General features: G+C 29.2%; 1 protein-coding gene across 1 annotated transcript in view; it reads right to left on the bottom strand.

The window, feature by feature from the left end:
* The window catches only part of LOC114129484 (transcription factor SPT20 homolog), a 54158-nt gene that overhangs the window by 23046 nt on the left and 9352 nt on the right, over positions 1–21760 (bottom strand). The window contains exon 2 of the mRNA XM_050202012.1: positions 17421–17484. Coding sequence (XP_050057969.1) covers positions 17421–17445 — 25 coding nt within the window. The 5' untranslated portion in view covers positions 17446–17484. The remainder of the gene's footprint in view (positions 1–17420; positions 17485–21760) is intronic.

The following is a 21760-nucleotide window of genomic DNA, read 5'->3' as shown; positions in this document are numbered from 1 at the left end:
TGTGTGTTTCTAGTGCACAATATAATATTATGTTTCACTCTCGTTCAGTATGTCGAGAAAATCGAAAACGATTGTTTACTAATTACGAAACACCGCGTATAATACGATATGACGGGTAACCGCGTAGACCAGACACTCGGTAACCGATCTGTGAAGGAGGCCGGAAAGTGAAATCTTCACCGAGCTTTTTCCCTCCACTCGAAAGAAAAAATACAACAAAAAAATTGACAAAAATCGAGATTATTTCGAAAAAAAAAACTCTGTTTCGTCGTCTCGGCGGTTGCCTCGGCCATATGGCAAAAAACTATAACTCTGCGTGCCGCCCGTCAAGTCACACAAACACGCGCATGAAATATTTTACAGGCGCGCGCCGACACGATTCTGTCATAATTATTATCGTTATCGTCGTCGTCTCGTTCGTCGTGTGTCGCTCTCCTCGCGTGACCGGAGCGCGCGCGCGCCCGTTCGCGATTGTAGCAATCGTCTTATCATTATTTATTATAATAATATACAATATACATATTATTATGTATTCTGTTGTTCGGTCGGACCCACCGTTCGAGCCGGACTACTTTAATGTGCCATTATTGTAATACGCAGTAACACACTTAAATAACGTAATTTCATTTGTCAATGTACCTATATATGTATATATATGGTGTATATAACGCCTGTACTTTAAGTACCTACGTTACCCGCGTGTATACGATTTTGATAAAAACACGTCTTAGCCGAAGCCCCCTGATGACCGCTATAAGCTACAAACTCGATCTCGATAATATGTGAGAAAACATCGATTTTCTCCGTATTGTATACAAGTCATTTACATCGTATAATAATAATTGTAACTAATCGCAAACACCTCAATTTATATATATTTTTTTTTTTAATTCAAAAATTCAAAATTTTTACCAAATGTTAATTTTTTAAATTTGTCTTATTTCTAGTTTATTGTTTGCTTTACCGGGCCTATCCTTATTCAAATCAATCTTTAATAATGTATAATAATGTAACTATTATGGCTTCTGTTACGAGAGTTATGTAAAATATCAACACAAAAATCGACAAATAGTTACAACGACATTATTGTTAACATTTTGGGAGTACTCGAGTTAGATATACTTTCCAAATGCTTTTAAATGGTGGGGAGGGTGCTCAAGTATTGAAAACCCTCCGCTTGTTCGACAATACACCTCTGTGTAATGTGATTATCGGTTTATAAATCATGCGGTACCTACATTATATTACCACAATATTACGCACGTGTGTTCACAAGGTCGTGATAAGGAGAGAGAAGGGCAAAGAGGGCAAGTGCACTAGGTCGCCAAATTAAAAGATACATTGGTATTTTTTTTATTATTAATTTGTTTAAATATATCATATATAAAGATATCTTAGGCCTCTTTTGACAAAAGAGTTAAATAAAAATATAAAACCACCAATGCTACACTTTAAAAAAAACGTATAATCAATTCATTGCAAGTATGTAAATTAATTACAATTGTATATAGGTATCTGTAATTAGTGAAAAAAAAATTAAATGCTCTATCAATATAATGTTTTTAAAATTAAGTTATGAGGAATACAAATTTGATTAATTTGAAAACTAGAAAGTTCCGTTTTGTCAAATTTTGAAAATTCTAACATTTGTATAAGTACCTAACTAATACAATTATAAGTCTATATATTATAGTTCTACACGTAGTTAAAATTCTAAAAAGCTATACCTATAACTAAATAGTTTGTTTATTTATTTTTATTTGTCCTAATAAATTAATAAATTAATATTGAAAATATAAAGGTGATTAAACGTCAGTTGTAATTATTAGCATGACACTGCATATTCAGATGTACTTACGCGTACAATAATGAACATTATACATATGTAACAATATAACCACAGGCGTAGAATGCTATCGTTCTAATACGGAGGCAGCGGAGAACGGACCAATTATATGACCAAGAAGGCAGAATATAAGAACCAGTAGGTTAATTATTTATAAGTGAGTAATATATTTTTTTTTATCAATTAGTAAATTAAGGGTTAAAGATATTTTATAAATATTTTTGGAATACGTCAATTTTGCGATTATCTTCAAAATAGATGATAAAGGTAATATTATATAATATTTATTAACAGAAACAACAAAATGAATGATATGAATAATAATAAAGATACAGTGAATTAAGGGCTCGTGTAAAAAGAAAAAGCAATGGTATACCTACTTCATTTATTGTACAGTATCATATTTGATATTACCTATTTAGTTTTAAAAAATGATAAAATTTCGTTAGATTTTATTCGTTTGAAAGAGTAAACAAATATCAAATATGTGTAACCATAGATGTTGAGTTTCGTTTTTAGAATACTAAAAGACGGCAATCATAATATATACATGTATTATTATACGCAGTCACATAATAATATACTCTTGAGTTGTTTATGGAAAAATATATACCAATATAAATTTAGTAGTATTAACTTTTAAGTTTTAAGCAATATATTAATGTAATCAGGAAATTTATATATGTTTTACACATAAAACACTTAAAACATATTAAATCAATAAAACTAATAATTTGGGTAATTTAGTGTTTATTCAAAATAAAAAAAATAAATCTAAAATATTCCTGCTTTCCTTTTTATAAAGAAATAATCAAGTCAATTAAAAGTTTATATGTATATGTATATTTTAATTAGATGAAAACTTTATTTTCAACTTGAATCAGTCAAAACTATGATATAGCATAAACCTTATTTCATCTTTTTTTTTAATAAGATCTTATAGGGTTGCCTATACAACTAAATAAAAATATTGATTGCACTCATATATAGATCACCCGAATTCGATTTAAATTGTGTATAAAAATAATACAATATACCTACCTATAACGTATACAAACAATATTTATAACGTGTATTATGTATTGGACATTGCAGATAGTTAGTTTTAGTCACCTAGCATATAATTCAACTGGGTATATACGTCTTAAAATATTATCTGTGTTTTTGTGCAATATTATAAATTATAATATTCATAATGTATACCATTCGCCAGTGAGTATTTTTTACCATGCCGACCGGTTTAGTTGTTGCGTCTTAATTATTAGATTATCGCCGCCTCGGTAGGCTCGTTGTGCGATTAACGAGCGTGTCGCGCAGCAAAGTACATAATATAATGGCTATAATATAATAATAATAAAAAAAATAAGTGTGTTTATACGGCTTACGCGTGGTGTGATTTTTTAAAATCACAAACATACATAGTAATATAAAATAACTTAAAATAAAAATAAAAAATAACACGTTTAAAACTGTAAATAAATAGATACGATCGCGTGTTGATCGACTGTATATTTTATTACGATAAACCTTGCGTGTACCTATGTGTTTGGGTGCCGTAAGCGACCGTGACCTACGTCAACCGCGTAGTTTTAAAAATAGAGTAGCTCATCAATGGAATTGATGGAAGACCTGAGTCTTATAATAATAAGTACCGTTCGCTCGTATCCCGTGGCTCATATATAATACAATATTACATGTGGGTTGTAGGTATCTGTTTATTAATGTATTATATTATGCGCTTGGTCTTGGTGTAAACCTGTTGTACATAAAAATGTTTCTTAACTGGGGCGCGGAAAAAACACTCTCACTCTCATCTCCGTAGTATAATAATTAGAGTAATATAAAAATAAATATCTACGAACGCATCCTCCCTACAATGACGTCTACAGCAGTCAACTTATCGTTTCAAAAAATCACGAATTAATTTAAATTGCTAAAAGTTTTAGCTGCGCCGAATTGTAACAAATAAAAATCGACTATTCGAAAATAGCTAATTACTGTCATTTATTGGTGTAACGTATAAGCAAATTATATGATTTTATTAAAACAACGATAAATCCGTATGTGTTGTATTCGTCTTACAAACGCATACAACATAGCAAATTGTGTTCTGTAGAATCCATTTTGTGTAATTTTATTTGAATTTAAGGATAAATTGATCTATATAATCAAATATAAAGGTAAGTATAATCTAAAACTGCAGCATCTCGTATAGACTTTTAAAATGAGATTGAACCTATAACTATATAAAGTATTAAAATTTTAAAATGATCGTTATCCATACCCTAAAATTAAAATATTAATAAAAGTTTAGATGATATGACTTAGAAAATATTATATTTATACTTAAATTAAGTTCAATTTACTGTATTACTGAAATTAAAATATAAAATGAATATTCTGAGAAGCAAATTTATTATATTGATTCTTTGTAAGATGAAGACCAACACATCAAAGTGTAGCCTTCATAAATAATAATATTTTTAATACCTATATTTATAGTGGCGTAGCCAGAGGGGTGTTTTGGGTGTTTAAATATCCTCCCTCTAAATAATATTGCGTATTTATGCGCAAAATATATATTTATTATATGCTTCACAGTTCACATATCTAAAAAAATATTTTGTCATATTTGATATTATATACAAATTAAAGATTTATGATTAAAACTAAAACACTCCCATTAAAAATCCAGACTACATGAGTTTGTTAATAATAATATTTTTTTCTATGATAAAATATTGGTTAACATATTATACAATTCAATTTTTTTTCCCCGAAATCTACTTGTATTAGTGGGTTATGATTTAATATCCTCGTACATTGATACATCATTGTAATTCTCGTGATCAAATAATGTAAAATTATATTATTGCGCTTAATCTCAAATATAAATGTACATCGAGGCCATTATGTATAACGCTATATTACGATTTATGTGAATGTATTTTAAATACTAAAGTTCAAACACCATGACTGACATGATATATATATATATAGACTAAAAAGATACTGTGATATAATATTTGTAGGTACACTCGTAGTTCGTACACTGTAGCCCTTGTATATATTGTTCACGAATTGAATCGAATTAAAGTAATTACGGCAAATTAGTACGTTCAGATAGCGATATTTATAGACGCATATATACCCAATAATTATTATTTGAAATAATTAATAATAATATACAGAGTTTCGATCATTTATGTTTTTACGCAATATATAATCCAGTTTGGTATCAATTGTTTTACCGCTAGAAAATCTTAACCCGACCTAAGCTGTTTCTAACTAATTTAATCTATAGTGACTTCAAGGCGACTCAAAAACGAACAATACAATGAGTGTTTTAAAGCGTGACTTTATCCAAGGGCGGCCTTAGAAGTAAAAAAAAGTACACATGTACGAAAATATACATATTCCGTCTACCCCAGTTATAATTTTTACCCATACATTATACGATTTTATGTATACTATTTTATTATGGTAAACAATAATTAAAATCGTAACCGCATTACGATTGTTTAGGAACAAAACAAAATTAGCAAATTGTTATTAGACTTATCATTTAATCTATAATTTTTCTGTGGGCGTTTTTCGAGAACTCATAGATAATGCAAATCGGAGTCAGTTTGTAGATTTTATTTTTTTATTTTTCTCCACAAACCTTATATTATATAGCACAATGTATTACTGGGGAGCAAGCATAGGCGTTATCATAACGTTATAAATTATTAGATAATAACGAAGGTCGTAAATAATAGGCTATTATTATTATTACTACTACAGTTTATACCTATTATTTATATAATGTTATGGGTGCCCAAGTATATTATTTTTCTATTGACGATTTTCTTACTTATTGTATCACTTTTTCATTATTAACTGCAATAGGTATTTGGTTTGTTTAATTCCAATAATTTATTTCCCATAGGGACAATGGCGATCGAATAAAACCAATTTTAATCCGTACCACACGCGTTTATTATAATAATAGTCGTAGTAGCTATGTAATATACACATTGGTATTTATTTTTTTTTTATATTATAAATATTATTAAAAACGATAATCGATATTTTGGAGACACCCACTACGAGCGTTACGTAAATCAAGGCTCGTGTTTACACAACTAATAACACACGGACAACAACAAAAAAATAAAAAAACAATATAATTCTTCTGCGCCCGCCAAACATGGAAGTTATATATGTATTATTATATACGAACTGACAATGTAAAATGTATAATGTAATATCCATTTGGACTCACGATAATAATATATACCTATACCTATGCGTATGCGTACGCGTGTATAGTAATAATGGCGTTTTCACGCCATTCCTGTCCGTATATTGTCATCCGTTTTATTTATTTATTTTTATTTTTAAATATTTTTATTCAACTCGTATTTAGCGTAAAAGATATCTCCGTTTAACTATACATAATAACATAATATAACACGATACGGGTCGAACCGGCTGTCGTATATACACGTAGTAGTCTGTAGGTATAATAGTAATAGTAATAATAAGAATAATCCGAACACGTATACAGTATAATAATATATAATGTGACAGAGTGTGCATATTATGTGCGTTATTAAAACGCAATTTTTTTTTTTTCACTGTGTCAAAATATAATCTGCTTTCTATTGTTTGTTCTACGGAGCGGCGGTGGACGATAATCACACTTACACGCGACTGGAATCACGCCCAGACCGCCGCAGCCGTTGAAACCCATATATATATATATGTGTGTGCGAAGTATATACAATAGGTTAGGTACTTTTGCCAACGCGATATAGCGATACTTGCAGTAACAGTATACATATACCTATGTCTTACAATACATAATTTAATATACCTATATATACGATATAAATGTGGGCTCTCGCTCGTGATGCGGCTCTCAAAATTTGACGCGATTTCGGTCGGCGCAACTAATTGATTGTCGCACAAAATGCACACGCGCGTTCTTTAATTCATAAATAAATTTTTTATTATTATTATTTCTATATATGTATATATTGATATACGTGTATAATGTATATGTGTGTCGATGAATTTTATCACCGTTTCTATACTGCAGCATATAATATATATATATATATATATGTATAGGTAAGTTGTAAATAATATTTACCGGCCGTTATACGCCCACCCACTAACGTTTTTATTCGTAATAAAAAGCTTGCTGCATAATTGAACGCAAATTAGGTGAAGGTATGTAAAATTGCAAATGTTCAGGATTTTTAATAATACTAATCGTTAACGATAAATGTATAATAAGCTCGAATCACAGTGATAAAGTAATATTTTGTATAATTTATCAATTACGTAGGATGCAAATCAAACTAGAATCCCATTTACTATATATAGATACCTATTATATAGTATTTAATAATATACACATAACTCTTTCAGAGCGAATATTATATTATTTACTCACTAATATGTTACGTGTCACTATAAAATAGATTTATGACGATGACAAATTTTTTCAAATATTATTATTTATTTTCTCTTTATTAAAGTTTATTATCTATGAGTAGGCGCTATATCATAAAACCGTTTTTGTCTTTAAAAACTATCTATTTAAACTATATATAGATATAGGTAATTTATTTCATCAATAAATATTAAGTTATAATTTTTAAACTGTGTACAAACAATATTATATAGGTATGATAATATAAACTTAAAAATAAATACATATTTAATTTTGTTTCTCCGACATAATATACAATCAATAAAATGTGATCGTTCTGCAAAACCGTTTCAATTTTAATTAAATATGTTAATTATTATCATCAACTTGCGTAAAAAAAATCATATATATTATTAGGTCATACAAAGTTGTTTATTTAATGAAGTAAAAATAAAGGTATATACCTACTTACATAATATACATATATACCTAAGATATATATAAATAATAAATATTTTGTACCTAGTTATATTTAACAATCAGCAATGCCGACACAGATGAAACAAAAAATATTACTTCTCAACTATAAATTTTAATTTAAAAAACAATTTTAATAAAAATTTATACTTTTCATAGAAATTAGATATATGCGCAGGACCTATAGTCTATTATATATTATTGCCCATATAATTGATGTAATGATGTCCATCGTTACATTATTATGAAACCAGAGTTGTAGGTAGATTATATTCTGCGATTTCAATATAATATATATATAGTATATACTGCAGTACATATATAACGTACACGTATGCAGACAGACAAAATGACCGCATCACTTTCTCCGGGAAGTCAAAACAATTATAATCCACAGTGTGTAACGTTTGTTTAAACATCGGCATAAACCGGAATATAATAATATATAAACTAGATTTAACTACCTACATTTTTAAGCAAATTTGAGCCATATATCTCAAAAACATTAAATTAATTATTATGAAACTCTAATGCAAATAAAACATTAACTTCCATAGAAACTATTAGATTATATAGATACATTTTCATTGGCTGTTACATTTTGGTATTAATGGTATTATAATTGTATACATATAAATAATATATTATAATATGCATCAATTTAGCTATAGCGTATAGAAGCTTATCTTCTTGATTTTTCAGAATAACAGACACATATTTAATAGAACGTTTACAAAAAAATGACAGTAATTTTTCTGTGATATATATTTATATATTATGTATTATATACGTAATGTTGAGTCAAAACTCAAAATACGTACGTAATACAGTCTGACGTGAGTGAATGAGTGATGTCTATAATATAATATTATATATTTTAATATTTAATGTTTGTGTTGAAGCAGTGATAATATGACCAAATCGTTACGTCATAACAACAAAATATTAATAAGTACACTATAATAATATGATGTACACTTAGTATTTTTCTTGTAATGAATGGTATGAAAAAGCAATAAAAAAAAAAACCGTTGGTATTTCATAATTTTAAGTTAGCACTGCAATGCAAAATATTATTACTGTTTTTGAGTCGATTGAAGCGTGCGTACAACTCCGCTGTAGCCGGAGGCAAAAGACTACCTATATTTATATAGTATATAACATATTATAAGCTTGAGGCCTAGAATTCAATTTTTTTTAATCAACATTTAAAAACGACCAAATTTGTAAATAGTTTTATTCTCATCGCTATATTAATGTCTTGTCGACGACATAACTATAAGGAGGAGCTAATAACGGTCTTATCCTCCTTCCCATAAACGATTTTAACCCCTTATATGTTTTAAATTTTAGCGCCTCCAAGTTAAAATTTAAATTATCGTATAAAAATAAAAATCGTTATTATGGTTCAATGTATAAAATAATTAAAAATTATATAGTAAATGTATATTGACTGTGGGTATATATTTGAGAAGAATTAAAATACACATCAGTTCGATATGACCCAAAACAGATTCTAGTGATCTGGCTATACTAAATATAAAAAGAAAATTATATCTTATAATAAGATAATCATCGATAATGATATTTTATAAGCATTAACATCCTAAATATAAGATGTGAACAGTCGCTTTTCTTCTGCAGTAGTGGTTTGTTTTCAGTCTTGATTTTACTACAGCTAGAACTGACTTTGAAGTTCTATTGATGCTAATGATGGGGGTGTGGGAGTTATTTTAAACTTTGGTTTTCTAAGACTTCACAATCGTTAAATCCTATAGTTGCCACACATACTTAAAACCTAATCAGCTGGATTTGTAACCTTTAATTTGTACGTGTATTGTCGAATTCTGAATCGTGTATGGTGTGCAGATCTGACCAGACTAAATATTTGCACATACATTATGTTAACGTTGACGAATTTTCAATACCTAAGTAAAAAGTGAATACTACACGAATAAACCTAATAAAATAAAATTCTTTAAAATTCTAACTATATAGGACCTACGCACAGTTCCACGAATTTTGAGAAATGTCAAAACACCATGTGGCACTGTGAATCGAGGCCATAGTGTATCCTAAAAACTAAATTTCACTCGATCATGATCCATTTCCTGGTAAAAATATCATCATTGTTTGTTAAAATTGAGAGCTCGGAGGAATTTCGAAATGCAAAACGCATCATCGCGTGCGTTTAAATAATATAATATTTTATACGATGGCGTGTCAAACTTTAAATTGTTCAAGGGTTAAATATAGTTTAATATTACACCCACCCACAAAAAACCCTATAAAGATATTAACTGTCATATTTTTAACTATGCCTGTTGTAATAAATACTAAAATACAAATTTGGTACTAAATTATATTACCCATTAACCATTGACCAAAAACCACCACCCCTTAAAGAATTCAGAGGTAACCGACTCTCAGTAACTGCAGATAACCCCTTCGACACGTCACTAATATTATGTACACTTATAATATAGTATCAGTCTAAATATATAACATAGTCGTTACAATACAATATTTCGTTCTATTTCATCGTCCGAGTGAACCGATCAAAAATTGTATCCGTAAAAATCTTTGTGTTTATGCCAGAATACACTACAGTAACACATCTCGACATTACAACTGCAGTTCCCACGGTGAAAGTTGATCTCTGTCCGTTTTGATGCTTTGGGCGACCTCACACATTTCACGCCGCAACACGGTCGTAAAAACGACGTCGTACGCGCGTCTTATTATTACTGTTATTATTCGCAACGTTTTATAATCCGTCCGTTTAATACTATATTAAATGTATATTTGCTTTGGCGGCATCTCTTCGTCAACCGACAACAACGGTCATTGAAACATTTGAAATTCGTAGTTTGAAATGAAAAGTGCAACGAATATTGTAATGCATTGCAATGTCATCTCTACTTATTAATATAATCGCCAGCTCTTTAAAATGTTCGCTTGTCTACACATACATACTCGTAAAATGTAACATTATATTACAATCAATAATCAAATCGTATGCGAACAATAAGATATATTGTATTTTCTAACAGGAAGTGCTTTATTAGTGAAAAATTAGAAGGAGGGCGTAAAAGTGTAAAAAATTGCGTGTACCTAAGTATTTAATTGTCTTAAAGGGTAATAATGTAATATGATAAAGAATCGAATAAATATTTTTTTTAAAGAAGAAGATTCCGTCCTTCCCACCTCCCTTTCAATACAAGCAATGAATACATGATAATTCACTGTGAGCATAATACTCACCATCATTTCTCATTTAATAATAATTTATAGCATTTTTAAAAACTATATTTTTTAAATTGTTCGATTTTTATATATAACTTAAGGGATGTTCTATTTCAATACAAACTTTTTTTCTTTTAAAGAGTGTCATATTTTTCATATGCGATATCTTTTTCCGCAAGGAACAGAAAGATTCTATACGCATCTATGTCAAAATAACATAAAATTAAAAATAATAAATAAATATATTAATATTTCTAATAATTTATATGAATTTTTTGATGCAATTAAATATTTTTTTTTTCGAATTGACTATTATCGTTATATCAATTCATGTCTCGATAGAAAAAATTAATGCGGCCCGCAAGTATATTATTTAAAAATTATTTAGTGTTTGGCCTTTTCCAAATCTTAGCAAGCTATTGCTTCATTAAAACATTTAATATTATATTAATAATGCACCATCATTAAACATATTATTATAATACGGTAGGTAGTATATCGTTATGATAATATGCGTACAAAGTAAAACACTGAATAATATATTATAAATATAATACGATTTCACAACTTGCGATGCAGACCCTGGACAAAATTATATCATTATTGTTGTTGTTCGCCATCACCGCTGCCCATGCGTATACAATGAAAAACTGTTTAATTGAAACTTGTCCGCATGCGTTATTTGTTTATTTTTTTTCATAACGTCTATGTACGTGTAGGTTACTGGTTTACTCTACATTCTACAACGTATTCGTATTAATTGGGCGTGTAAATTGATGAAAGCTAATGACCATGGCCAAAATACGGACAATGTCCAGAATTTTGTTTTGACCTTACGAGTCGTTAGAGATGATTTGTTTTTAATACGAATTTTATGGAGTATAAATTTACCGAAAAAAAAGTAACAAGTTAAAAATTACAACTCATAGGCCATTGTAAATAGGGTAAAATAATTAATCAACTGTAGGTGATATCTCAATGCTACGAACATTTTTATATGTTATATTATCAGACATCAAACTATACATTTTACAATATAAAAATATACAAACCATTTTGTATCATAATTTGTAATATTATAATGTAATACTATATTTTGGACTAAACGTATATTCTTAATGTGTATTAAATAATTAAAACCTTGGTGAGTTTCAATTATAAAATATAAATACCTACACAGGTAATATTGGTATATATTTAGTTAAACGCTTATAATATATAGATATGGTTAATTTTAATTGCATTCATTATTGGAAAATAGACAAATTTACAATAACTATATACATAATATTAAAGCCTTGGCATTACATCATATCATTATACTATGAATTTTGTATTAGATATAAATATATAAGAAGATCTGAAAAGCTTGATACAATTTAACATTTTCGATGATGCATTATAAACCTACGTCATTATGCTTTAAATCGTCGGCGTATTTATACCTAACATCCGGAGGCTGCGTTAGAACACATTTATACAGACCTATACACATTGCTACCTGTTCGGCGTGTACGTCATTATAATTATGAAAATAATAATTATTATCATTTGTTTGAAGATTATATTATAATGCATTTGCACTTATATACGAGGAGGTATGTTAATGCTTGTTTGTATACCCGTAGTGTATAAGAACGCGGTTACGACTTGTGTTTAGGTGTGTTCGCATTAAAACATAATTATAACATTTGTAATACAATTGTGAATGGGCTACGAGAAATACGAGTGGATCTAATTGAATTGGCGCGTATACGATGTACGGATGAGCCCGGGGCTCGGATGAAAGTCTAAACGTCAAAAACTGCAAAACGAGTAGGCGTAATGTTTTTAATGTCTCGAGTTTGTTTCGATATAGCAGCAACAATAATATACGTATATATAATATCGTGTTTTATATAGGCATAGCAGATGGACATTTAAAATATATTAGAAATCATCAAGTGGACGTGGTTAATATGTGTTTTTAATCGTTTTTACAAAACGGCGACCACGAACGTTTATATATATATATATATTATATTGTTACATGTATATCGTTAAACGCACGCGGATATCAATTTTTAGATTTATTGTGATTTGTGAACCCGAAAGTCCCGATTTATTGTCGTGGCGCAATTTTACATGGTTCATTAAATGATTAACAGAGAAAAAAACAAAATATATAATGTAGTTTGTTGCAGAAAACGAAAACGTATTAAACAATTTAAAAAATATAGTTGATCTCTGTCGATGTCTCTCATAAATTAAATGTTTGCGCATATTTAACCTAACCCAAAAACGTTAAATGAAATTAATTTAATTTTGTGAAATGAAATAATATTTTGTTTTTATATAGTATGTTGATTGCATTGTGAAAGCTATGATTTATGGTAAAAAAAAATCATCAAATCTTTTTAGTCTTCACGTATTATGAACATATAATATATAAGCATAGACCCCGCAAATTTCATCACGTTAGCAATAATAACTCTAACACTACCTATACCGTAATAATCGTATCTATATTAAGTTTATACGGACTGTGCAATTCGATGTACAAGCATTCATTTTAATTTCAAAATACATGAATAATGCGTGGGACTGTTATGCACACACTTGACATAATATTATCTGTATTTATGTGCGAAAATTAATACATAACAAATGTGATACCAATTTCAAGTTGACTAAATTAACTGGTCGAGGGGGTGTGTTAGCTGTAGGTATGCATTCTATTTATGCACACTTAAACTTGTGATGGATCACTGCATTTGAAAAACAATCCTGTACAAGACCAAAATCAATTATGTTTATTTGATTTTGAGCTTTTATTATTGGTATGTTTTCACAGTATTTTCAATGTTTTATTAAAAACTATAAGGAAATTTAAAAAATGATCAAATCTGTTCTCGTGTTTTGTCACAGATATATAAAGAACTAGGTGAAACTTTTAGAGCACTTTTATTGCACTAGATTACTTTGGTAAAAGATAAAACCACACGACAGTAACCAATTTCTAAAATACCCGATTAAGTTTATATACTATATTCATTATATTTTAATAAATATCAAAAATCTAAAAATAAAAATCTCATAAATAAATAAAAAAAAAACAGTTCTTTAAAAAAGTCGTTGTCTAAAACGACTCTTCAAAATTCTGGTAAAACGCACTGAAAATAAGTGTATAATTTATGCTTCGTTCTTAGAATTTAGAAATCATAACATCCCGGAAATAAGAATAATTTATTCATTAAAGTATTAAACTCATTATAGGAACCTGGTCAATTTTTCAAACAGGTTAAACGCAAGACATTCAAAATGATATGCATTGAATAACCGAGATTTTATTTACCGATTATTTTCTGTACATTATCGTTATATTATATGAATATATTTCTGAAAGAACATCATATTTCCGAAAATTTCAATATAGTATCCTGACTATTAAGTTAACACGAAATACAATATATTAGTGATATCTCCCCCCCCCCAAAAAAAAAAAATAATATGTAAAATACAAAACTGACAGAAATCATATTCCGCATTCGATACGAAAAGAAATTTTAGGCTTAGGAAACGTTTACCGTTAAATCGTATTTTGCCGTGGCAATATTAATTTCACAGCTCTAATACAATACCATTAGGATTGGGATGTAACCTATCTATAAGACGATATTATTTATATATCTCACGACAGAACAATGGACAGGTGTCCGGGATATCTCAAGATCAACGCGTTTGATTTTTTTTTCGGATTCGCGTTCACGTGCCAAAGAATTTTTAGATTATAAGCTATGTATACGTGTGTTATATGTATATGTATACCCAGTATACCTACGTATTCGCACACAAGGTTTTTCATGGCATTTTTGTTTTTGTTTTTGCGTTTCGTACCTTCACGAAATTCGCCCGCCGCTGAACAACCGGTTTTGCTCTGACTTCTTTTATTCGATTTTTCTCTTTCTTTCGATAATATATTTTTATGTAAGCGGATCTGGGCGATTCCTGCCTGCCCATAAACGATCAAACGCGGTGCACGCGAGTCTAAGAAATATTATACAACGGCAAGAACAGAAGTCAAATCGCGTAAAGCAAAACCGATATCGCATGTGCGTTCTAACCCTTTCAAACCTTGGGGTATTAAATTGCTACTTTGATTTCGAAACTCGTAGAAAAATCGTTAGGAAACACAGTTTTATGCTGCTCGTAATATGTATATTATATTGCTATATATATATACGCCACCGTGATGAAACGGAGATTACGCCACATGATTCTGCAGCGGGTGAAGTGTATACCGGATACCAGGTATGATATGTAACATTATTTCATCCCGACTATTAATTAACAAAAGTTTTTTGTACAGTTATATTGGTAGTATCTATACTTATTTTAGTGTTGACAGCATATCTTATACATTTGAATCAAAATAAAATATGCGAAAATTATATCATTTTTAATTTATTTTTGGCTCGTTGTGATAAATTCATCTAAAGTATAGAATTAAATCTACTATTATAAACTTATCGAATTTTGAATACAATTGAACGATTTTTTTGGGACACCAAGATATTATAACGATAAAAACTTGTTTTAGAAAAAAATTATACAATTCACTTTTGAATAGTGTAAAAATGAATCTTACTGAAAATAATTTGAGACTTATATAACTATATTATACCTCGGTAATATTATACATATAGAGTATAGATATTTGTGGAAAAATCAAAAATATTTGTTAAGTTATTAAATAAATATTATTTATTGTACATAAATTAAACAAAGAGCAAAAAGATAACGAATGTCAAATATTCTAACTTTAAATGAGTTATGTATATAGTAGGAACATATTATAGTACAGTATTTTTTAAACTAACTTAAACTACCTAACCAATTAATCCAAATATTTTCTACACAAATATAAAATTTTTTATGTCATGTTATGAAGTGAAAATACAAATACGAGTAAGACATACCTGATACCTAATAATATGCTACAGTAGATTATAGAAGTTACATTCACATATAAAACACGTTTTTAACACTAAAAAAAAAACCACTGCAGATAAATATTGGTCAAATGTTTATTTATTTATATCAAAATTAATTTTATACAGTCACCATTATAATATATAAAATATTTGAACTAATTTAAATTTATCAGATGTATTTTAACTATATACCGACAACTAATTTATTTTAATAGTACCTACCTATTAAAAATATACAATATAATATATAATATATTAATATTATATTATATTATTACTATATTTATGTATAATAATAATTATTATTGATTCGAATTTCATAAAAAACTTGTAACACATAACAATATAATATAATTAATACCTTTTGGCCGTCATAATCATTTAGTAAACACTAAATATTTGGTTTGTGCTAATGTGACAGTATGTTAAAATTTCAATTAATCTTTTAAAAAAATGTAAATAAAATATATATATTAGATATTTAACAGTACATTTCAACGATAAATACGAATATTCGATTTTTAACGTCCTTCCAAGGACACTATTGGAGTGCAATAATGTAATCCATATGCAGTTACATCATTCTATGTAAATTTTGATTGTGAACTCCACTAAACAGGCTATAGTCAAAACAAGTCTCACTATGTAAGTATAATACATTAATACATATAAATATATATATATATATATATATATATATGTATATAAAATCTACTTTTTGCAGAGTAAATTAATGAATGATATTTAACGATATAATAATAATACGTAAGAGACAAAATATTTGTTAAAACGTTAATGAAATTTGTTAACTTTGTGTTGTAATTATTTTTTTCTGTTATTCTATTATTATTGGTAATGTTAGAAACCATATTATATTATAGTGATCTTATATGATTTTAAAGTAGCAGTCACTCATATTATATAATATTATCGATTATGGAAAATAAATTTTTAAAAAAAGCACAAGAAATTTGTGGAAATTTATCATATATTCTTCGCCGACACAATAACGTTGTAAGCCGACTCGTATAATATAGGTAGGTATCCTATAATATAGGTAAGACAATTTAATAATATAATACAATGACAACGAAGAATATTTTTATACTATAGGTACATAACAAAACAACCGAGAGAGTTGTTGAAAACGTATAAAATATAAATGGTTTTTTTTTTGTACATTTTTTTTTCTTTTTTCCATTCTCATTTTCCCCCATCAGTACGTGACTCGGTTGCGAGTTTTCTAATAGTGAATTGTTTCATATTTTTGTACACTGATTTATTAATATGTCGTATCGACGGCGGCGTGTACATGATGTGTGGTGTATTTGATATGCATTTCTACATATATACATTTATATATACTAAAGCTGGGTCTATGTATGTGTGTGCGTGTGTGTGTGAGAGAGAATTATCAACAGCAATTCCGATAGTACCACCCCGTCGCACTCACCTGCCAGTAGAAATGTCAGCAACATTGTGATCTCATTGGGCTTGGTGTCGTCGTCCGGATGTCCCTGGAACAATAAATTATTATCCGATTATTATAAATGGTCATACACAATATATAATATTATTTCGTTGCGTCATTGTGAATTGATATATAACGGAGTGTATACGGTGACGGGATTGAGTTGTCAATGCGTGTCGGTTACGTCCGTACGCACAACAATAAAAAGCTATAAATGATCTTTATTTAATATTTCGCTTTTGATTGATCTGTTTGAAATTGTTTGCAGAATTTTTTTTCTCTCTTGAACGCACGCGCACGCCTCTTCTGTCCGTTCTCTACGCTACACACTTTGTTCTCCTCTTCGTTACCTATTCGTTTACTTACGAACCGAGGAGAATCGGAAAATAACTACAGTGAAAATAACATAGTTGACAATTTCGGGGAAATGCATTAAATTGTACACATATAATTTTATCACGTTTTTTGTGCAAGTAATTTTATTAAGAAAAATCATTACTGACACAGACATTCGATCTCGAAACACGACACTGCTACATAATATGACCTAAACTAGTACAAATTTGATTTTATACCAACTACTACTTCTACCTATAATCTATATATACAAAGAAGTATTTTTTAGTAAACTTAAGGTTTCTTAAAAAAATATTATTTTATATAGCTTTAAGTCTTTAAAAAACAACATATTAGATTACAAATTTATCATTAATTTTTACCTTTTTATACAGCATCATACATTTTTAATTTTGTATTCTGAAGCTTAATATTTTTCTGAGAACCTTCACCTCTCGCTATCCAACACTTATGGTTTATTTTAATTTTAAATACTCATAAATAATTAACTTGTCTTTTAATATTCTATTTTAATTTATATATTTAAATTCTCAGAAAAAAATTCTGCTTCAGAATATTAAGTTAAAAATATTTAGCAACATTCAAAAATTTAAGAAAAATTTTAAGCATAATAACAAAAATAGTTATACTAATTTTTTTAAAAAAATGTTTAATTTTTGTACATACTTCAAATAATATAAAAAATATTTCAAAAATGTTAGCTTTTTTTTTACAATTAATAAAAGTTTACTGTTAAAATAACTTCCCTGACTCCCTATACCTATACCTAATTGATTGTACAATTACTACAATTCCATAAAAATATTTTTAAAAAAACGTTTAGGATATTAAATCTAACAACTAATTATAATTGGAGATTGACCATGAGATAGCAGAAATACTTAGTGAAAAAAATCAGAAATATAGGACATTGGGACCTGCAATAAGATAATCTAAAGAAAAAAATTGAGAAGAACACCCTATACAGTGCATAGAATTTCCTGAAATGAATATCGGTTCGTTTCTTATAATATATCCCGAAAACATTTTTATAGTATACAATATTACAATGTTTTATTATATGTATAGTGTGACTCTCTTGACACTCGGCGAAAAACCCGATCGTTGAAGTCTCCGCGTTTCGCGCTATAAAAATGAAATTACATAACGGTTCAGAATAATATCTCGACATTACCGGAACGACTGTATATATAAGCAGTAAATACATATTGTGTGTGTATATATATAAGTACGCGGTTATTAAATCAACGAGATTCGATTAACTGCTGCAGATGGAGAAGACTGTGAGTAAGTAACATGTATAACGTATTATTTCGCGTAGTCCGCGTATCATCGTGACTATATATATTCTATTATACAATACTATAGCTATTATTGTATAAACGAATTATATTATAAATTATTATTATTATTTCTATTGTTATTGTTGTTGAACTCAACGCCCGAGTTGAGAAATCCAAATCGTCAACGCCGTTTGTTCGTCGTGCCCGCGGCCTCGACTAAATGTGAAGTCCTCAGTTGTGTAGACACATTTAATGTACGGATGCAATTAATAGGCGTCGTCGACTACTCAAAGATATAATACTACTATAATATTATAAATACTGCTGTTATAATATTATATATCGGCTGCCGCCGCCCAAGCGTCTCAAATCGTTAGATTACCGAATACATATTCACGATTTTATACATACATATATATATACATTATACATGCATACCTACATGACTACTTAACATTGCTACGCGTACATATTATTATTATATCTCATCGTATAGAAATGTGTCCGCAGATTTTCACCGGATGACGATATACATACGCGTCCTTGACGACCATTGAACGCCACCACTATAGCTGACATGCAGCTATGCAGTGACCCTCAGCTATGTGAAATTATATAAATCGATACGTGATGCGATAGTATTTACGTATAGAATACGTATTATGATACTGCAACAGGTTTGGTCGAGCAGAAAATTATACTTTATTTCGATTTCGGCCGCGATCTACCCGCGGTAACGAATATAATTTACGAGCATTATTATTTAGAAGATCTCATTTCGAATTGTATATGGAACGAATTTATATCGTTGGCGTGTATTATGCATATCGCCCTTAATCATCGCCCACCTCCCCCACGATTCGTGATAAAAATCATTTTCGGGTATGTGGCCGACCGATTTCGAACTTGACCCACATATTTTCCCTCAGTCTCACTTTTCTACCACTCTTGGGGCCCGAAAATCCGCCACGGTTTTGATAATATTTTGTCGACGACTAGACATGGCACATAGTATATATACCTATGTATATTATTATTATTATATTATTTTTATATAATATATACCAGCTATTAATTATACATATATATGGTATTATACACGCTACAGACGGCCGGATCGGTCGTGACCCATTCGGTGTACCGAACGCGGCAGAAGAAAGTTTTCGCTGCGAATCGTCACGTTGATGATTTATGGACAGGTTTTCGCGGAGAATCCTAATTATATGTATCGACCTGTCATGACTCGAACGCGGGCACAACGTGCACCGATCGCGGGCGAGTCCGTGCGGAGTCCACGCCGCGCCGGCAGAAGACTCTAAAGCCCTTATTATAAAATATATCGTAATGTCATAATAATTATTATTCATCGTCTGCAACGTGGTAAAAGGCGCACGGGTATATACGCTCGTAACGTCCCGAACACGCAGGTGGCCAAGATTGTTGCAGTTATTATATTATAATATACGATACGATCACTTTGTGCGAGAAAAAGAACGACGACGACGCGGTATAATACCTATGCTATTATATGGGTACCGACACTGCAGTGTGTATTATGCAGACAGCTATACGCGAATAGATTCGTCTATAATAAAATAAATACCGCAATGAGTATATTATCAGATCGTATACTGCAGTGTACAATGTGTACACGATACCGCAGCATCCTGTTTGATCGAAATAGCTCATTGTCGAAATCGAAGTATTTCCAACAAATCGTTTAAATTAAAATATTGAAACACAGATATTGTAAATAGTAAACGAGATATCCCGTAGAGTGTATAGATGTATAGGACAAGACGTTTTGGTTCATCATCGGTGTTTATAGTCATCGTATTTTTTTTCAACGCGTTAATGATGGGTATTTTCATAATCGACATAGACCGACGTCGGTCACATTTTTCGAGAGAAATTAAAAATCGATTAAGCCTACTACTTAAGCGTATTGTGAAATTCATTTTTATACAAACAAGCTGAAACTCATCTTGTGTTGATTATTTAAATATGTTTAAAAGATAAAAATTGTAGAAAAATTTTTCAAAATTGTTATACTTATAATGCATATAGTCACTGAAAAACAAAATTACTACATTTACATCTGTACACTCACTAAACTAAACTCCTCGTTAGTAGCAATAATATTAGTGACGGACTCTAGACAGTTATATTCAATTACATTTTTATTAAAAATAAAAAAGTATTCAATGCACAATTCATTTGAAAACTAAGGTGTAGACGTAGAGTGTAAGATTAACGAATAATAACTTAAGAATAAAATACATCAAAAATGAATTGGTCACACTCACTCTGATCTGTAGAGACTGCAGATTATAACCATAGCAGTTACAAGTTGCATTTGTAAATGATATGGTAAAAAATTTTAAATATACTACTTTGATATATAAAAACTGACAACTAGCTACGTATAAGATTTTGTTATGTTATACTTCAATTATGTCATATACATTTTAGTATTATTATACAAAAACAAATTCGGATATTTGAATACACATTGGTACAGCAAATATCCTAATTTTACGGCTATTGTAAACAGTTTTTCAACAAGACCATTTCTATGTATAATGCTATACCGATATAAGTATAATATTTTACCTAGTCGAATAAATATCCGTGTTCACATTCCATTTACAATATTGTATAACGAATAAATATTTGAAATAT

The sequence above is a fragment of the Aphis gossypii genome, chromosome 2 (genome assembly GCF_020184175.1).
Source record: "Aphis gossypii isolate Hap1 chromosome 2, ASM2018417v2, whole genome shotgun sequence".
Classification (NCBI taxonomy): Eukaryota; Metazoa; Arthropoda; class Insecta; order Hemiptera; family Aphididae; genus Aphis; species Aphis gossypii.
Note: the sequence above shows the minus strand (reverse complement) of the source record. Positions and strands in the feature narration are given on the sequence as shown.